The 5777-nt window shown below is 41.9% G+C and overlaps 1 protein-coding gene across 1 annotated transcript; it reads left to right on the plus strand.

The window, feature by feature from the left end:
* The first annotated feature begins 625 nt into the window (after positions 1-625).
* On the plus strand, positions 626-1564 carry LOC133774302 (olfactory receptor 2V1-like). Its single transcript, XM_062211945.1, has one exon. It carries the CDS (start codon positions 626-628, stop codon positions 1562-1564), a length of 939 nt encoding a protein of 312 aa, XP_062067929.1.
* The last annotated feature ends 4213 nt before the right edge of the window (positions 1565-5777 follow it).

A 5777-nucleotide genomic window follows, 5' to 3' on the forward strand; every position in this document is an offset into this window, starting at 1 on the left:
TGTTTTTTATTTTAGTTGAGAGGCAGAGAAACAGAGACAGACATAGGGATTTGCAGTATCAGGAAGCTGTATTAGAAGTGGCATAGTGGCAGCTGGTTTTGTGGCACAGTGTGGCTACTGTTTGCAATGATGGCATTCCATAGCAGAGTGCCAGTTCAAGTCCCAGCTGCTCTGCTTCCAATCCAGCTTCTGCTAATGTGCATTAAAAGCAACGGAGGATGGCCAAAGTATTTGAACCTCTGCCACTCATGTGGGAGATCCAGATGAAGATTCTGGCTTTGACTTGGCCCCCTGACTTCTCCCTGTGTCTTTCTCTTTCTCCAATACTTAATTTCTTTCCCTCTTAAGTGTGCTTCTCCTTTACCCTAATCTACACCTATTCATCTGTCATTTATTCACCATCTTTCTCTTTCCCTATATTTTCTGTTTCTCTGCTCTTTTCATCCACACCTTCCTCTTTCAGGAGAAATAAGGATCAAATCTCCAGGTCAATTGAGAGGAAAGGGAGGGTCATATCCACTGGCTAGGCTGTGCTCTTTATAAGAAACAGGTTTATTTATCTGTGCAGTGAAGATGCTAGGTTGATCACTTTATTTATTTGCCCTTTTGCTTGTTCCTCAGGATGATGGCCATGGGGCTCTGGAACCACACCTCCCTCTCAGACTTCATCCTCTTAGGCCTATTCAACGGTTCTCCATATGACTTCTTCCTTTTTTCCCTGGTCCTTTTGGTCTCTTTTGTTGCTCTAATCAGTAACATCCTCCTCATTTTGACCATCCATGCTGACAGGCACCTGCGCACTCCCATGTACTTTTTCCTCAGCCTTCTCTCCATCATGGACCTGATCATTATGGGAACTGTGGTGCCCAAGATGATGATCAACTTCCTTTTAGACCATCAGCTCATCTCCAGGGGAGGCTGTGCAGCTCAAATCTTTCTGGTAGTCATGGTAGGAGGAGCTGAGTGCTTTCTTCTGGCAGTCATGGCCTATGACCGGTTTGTTGCAATCTGCCACCCTCTGCGGTATCCTGTGCTCATGAAATGGAAGACATGCTGTCTCCTGGCCTTGGCGTCCTGGATGGGTGGGATGGCTGACAGCATTGTTGATGTGGCTGTTGTCTTTAGCTTTCCTTACTGTGGGTCTCTCGAGGTGGACCACTTCTTTTGTGAGGTACCTGCCCTGCTGCGTCTTTCTTGTGCTGACACCTCTCTCTTTGAAGACCTCATTTATGCATGCTGTGTGTTGATGCTGCTGCTGCCTCTTGGGGTCATTGTGGCATCCTATGCCCGAGTCCTCACAACTGTGATTAGGATGCCCTCCACTGAGGGGAAACAGAAGGCTTTGGCCACTTGTTCCTCCCACTTGGCTGTGGTGAGTCTCTATTATGGGGGAGCCATGTTTAGCTACATGCAGCGGTCCTCTGCTAGGACACCAGTGAGAGACAGGGCTACCTCCATCTTCTATACCATCCTCACTCCAATGCTCAACCCACTCATTTATAGCCTGAGGAACCGGGAGGTAGCCAAGGCCCTGAGGAAGACACTGGGAGGGTGGAGAACATAGGCAAGTGGGCTCTTCTTGGGCTTCTTTCTTGATATAACCCCCTCATCTGTTCAAGGTTTCCCTGCTGCTTCTATTCTTCATCTTTGCTTTTTTTTTGAAAGATTTTATTTATTTATCTGACAGGTAGAGTTACAGACAGTGAGGGAGAGACAGAAGGAGAGAGGTCTTCCCTCTGTTGGTTCACTCCCCAAATGGCCACAACGGCCGGACCTGCACCAATCCGAAGCTGGGAACCAGGTGCTTCTTCCTTGTCTCCCATGTGGGTGCAGGGGTCCAAGGACTTGGGCTATCCTCCACCTGCTTTCCCAGGTCATAGCAGAGAGCTGGACTGGAAGAGGAGCAACCAGGACTAGAACCAGCACCCATACGGGATTCCAGCATCACAGGCGGAGGATTAACCTAGTGCACCATGGCGCTGGCCCCCTCTTTGCTTTCTTTGGGCCTCTTTTGTGGGTGTAAGGTTATAAACTGTATAATCTGCAAATATTTAGGAGGCTTGGGAAAAATATGACAGGTGGTCCAATAAATCTTGCTCCTCCATTGAGCACCACTAGTTCCATGGAATCAAGACCCATTATAAATACATTCTTCCCACGGTTGGTAGGTGCAGTCTTTCTTGTGGATTGTATATTAAAAGAGAACCAGGAGCAACTGATGCACAATGCATTTGCATACTGAAATGTGCTACACAGAGATTATCTAACATGTGGGAACTGTATGATCTTGACAAGGTCATTTCTCTTTCTGGACTGTACTTTATTCAACTGAGCAATCATAACAACTGGTGAATTTAAGTCCAACATTTTTTTGGCATTCCCTAATTATTAGTTACTTTCTACAGCACAAACTCCATTTTTATGTATTTTGTGTTACAAAGTGATATAAAGAGGTGTGCTCTTTTACAATCTAGTTTATAAGTATTACAATCTAGTTTATAAGGTGTTGTCCTTGTGAAGGACAGATTCGTTGAGCATCAGACAATAAATTGACTGAGACAGAGAAATAGCAAAAAATTTATTTTAATATTTATTTTAATAACAAAGTATATTCCTCAAGGCAGATAGGAGCAGGTAGCTGGTGGAAAGCTCAGCTCAGAGATTTTTTCCACCAGGGTTCTGTTGGTGGCTGTAGCTATGCATTTATGGGCAGAATTTTTGAGTGAGAGGGTTGGATTATTATCTGAGAAACTCCTCCCTGAAGTTTTGGGTGGAAAAACATTGAAGAGGAGACTCTAGTCAGAGGTCCTAGGTAGAAAGCTATTGCTGGGCCACTCCCATGGGTGTGACTAGGGAGACTCCCATCAAGGTCCCCTATTTGGCCATTGGTTGTTCATTATTAGACCTTTAATGCAATGTCCCATTAACATGGCCTCTATAAGATTAGCTCAGTTGTCCCCTCACCAAGTTTAGCCATTTGGGTGTGGTTTTTCTGTCCTGGACTGCTGTTATTTCATGCAAGCAAGGTGGGGTGTGTTTGAGCCAGCTGCTCTCTAAACTGGCAATTTTTATTTATTTATTTATTTTTTAAACTTTTATTTAATAAATATAAATTTCCAAAGTACAGTTTATGGATTACAATGGCTTTCCCCCCATAACTTCTCTCCCACTCACAACCCTCCCATCTCCTGCTCCCTCTCCCATTCCATTTGCATCAAGATTCATTATCAATTATCTTTATATACAGAAGATCAAATTAGCATAAATTAAGTAAATTTCAACAGTTTGCACCAACACCGAAACACAAAGTATAAAATACTGTTTCAGTACTAGTTATAGCATTAATTCACATTGTACAACACATTAAGGACAGAGATCCTACATGAGGAGTAAGTGCACAGTCAACAACTCCTGTTGTTGACTTAGCAAATTGACACTCTTGTTTATGGCATCAGTAATCACCCGAGGATCTTGTTATGAGTTGTCAAATCTATGGAAGCCTTTTGAGTTTGTCGACTCTGATCTTATTTAGACAAGGTCATAGTCAAAGTGGAAGTTCTCCCTTCAGAGAAAGGTACCTCCTTCTTTGATGGCCCATTCTTTCCACTTGGATCTTACTTGCAGAGATCTTTCATTTAGGTCTTTTTTTTTGTAAACCAGCAATTTTTAATCAAGTAAAACAAGCAACTGTAGTTTAATCAAGTAAAAGTTTTAACTTTTTCTGATTTTTTTTATTTTACTTTTTCTTCTTGTTTTTTCTGGACCCTAGCTATCTCCTATCTCAAAGGTGTAAAGTCTAAAAATAGCCAGAGTACTTGGGAAATGATTACCATAGCACATAGCATTTCAATCAGAATGTTTTTTAATTTTTTCTGATAACTATAAGAACATGGAAATTTCAGAGGATACAAAAATCTTACTTCATGCAATCAGTGAGGTTTGGGGGCACATTGATTTTTAAAAATATGTATTGATTTATTTGAAAGAGTAACAAAGAAAGAAGGGAGAGAGAGAGAGGGAGTGAGGGAGAGAGAGAGGGAGAGAGAGTCAATCTCCTATTCACTGGTTCACACCCTCAGTCACCACAATGGTTGGGGCAATGCCATGTTGAAGCTAGGTGCTCAGAACCCCATCCAGGTCTCTCCATCTTCTGTTGCTTTTCCAGGTGTGGATTGGAAGTGAAGCACCCTGTTTGTGGTGCTCATATGGGATGCCAGCACTGACAGACTGATCCTTTATCAATGACACCAAAGATGGACTTGGAGTAAGATATGAGGAATAGACCACATGAGGAACTGGTTCCTGTTTTCTATCAAGGTTTCCATCACAAGGACTCTGGAGAATTAGGAAAATACTCTCTTGATCTATGTATTCTACAGAGATCTCTTTAAACACACAAAAACAAAAATCTCCCTGGAATCAGTCCATCAGACAAGAGATAGGCAGAAGAGCCTGTAGGATAATGGGAGAAAGAGAAGCTGACCAAAGTGAAACCTGATAGGACAATATTTATAGTTTTAAGCAGAAGGAAGATATAGTTAGCTGCAAGTTTTTTTAAAATATTTATTTTATTTATTTGAAAGACAGAGTTACAGAGAGAGGTAGAACCAGAGCGAGAGAGAGAGCGAGAGTGAGAGAGAGGTCGTCTACCGCTGGTTTACTCCCCAAGTGGCTGCAATGGCCAGAGCTGAGCTGATACAAAACCAGTAATCAGGAGCTTCTTCTGGGTTTCCTGCAAGGCTGTAGGGGCCAAAGCACTTGGGCTATCTTTTATTTTTATTAAACTTTTATTTAATGAATATAAATTAACAAAGTACAGCTTATGGGTTACAATGGCTTCCCCCTCCCAAAACTTCCCTCCCACCCACAACCCTCCCCTTTCCCGCTCCCTCTTTCCTCCCAATCACATCATGATTCATTTTCAATTCTCTTTATATACAGAAGATCAGTTTAGTATATATTAGGTAATGATTTCAACAGTTTGCCCCCATATAACAAAACGAAGTGAAAAAAAATACTGTTGGAGTACTAGTTATAGCATTAAATAAGAGTGTACAGCGCATTAAAGACAGATATCCTACATAATTTTTTAAAAAATTAATTAATTTTCTATGCCATTTCCAATTTAACACCAGGTTTTTTTTCATTTCCAATTCTCTTTATATACAGAAGATCGATACAGTATATAATTAGTAAAGATCTCATCAGTTTGTACCCACGCAGAAACACAAAGTGTAAAAATACTGTTTCAGTACTAGTTATAGCATCACTTCACATTGGACAACACATTAAGGACAGATCCCACATGGGATGTAAGTACACAGTGACTCCTGTTGCTGACTTAACAATTTGACACTCCTGTTCATGGCGTCAGTAATCTCCCTAGGCTCTAGTCATGAGTTGCCAGGGCTATGGAAGCCTTTAGAGTTCGCTGACTTTGATCTTATTCCGATAGGGTCATAGTCAAAGTAGAAGTTCTCTCCTCCCTTCAGATAAAGGTACCTCCTTCTTTGATGGCCCCGTTCTTTCCACTGGGATCTCACTCGCAGAGATCTTTCATTTATTTCTTCTTCTTTTTTTTCTTTTCCATGGTATCTTGGCTTTCCATGCCTACAATACTCTCATGGGCTCTTCAGCCAGATCCGAATGCTTTAAGGGCTGATTCTGAGGCCAGAGTGTTGTTTAGGACGTCGGCCATTCTATGAGTCTGCTGTGTATCCCACTTCCCATGTTGGATCTCTCTCTCTCCCTTTTTGATTCTATCAGTTAGTATTAGC

This window comes from Lepus europaeus, chromosome 15, assembly GCF_033115175.1.
Source record: "Lepus europaeus isolate LE1 chromosome 15, mLepTim1.pri, whole genome shotgun sequence".
NCBI classification, from domain to species: domain Eukaryota; kingdom Metazoa; phylum Chordata; class Mammalia; order Lagomorpha; family Leporidae; genus Lepus; species Lepus europaeus.

Excerpts from the sequence above, each read along its gene's own strand:
- LOC133774302 (XM_062211945.1), top strand. The coding sequence starts at position 626 with ATGGCCATGGGGCTCTGGAACCACACCTCCCTCTCAGACTTCATCCTC.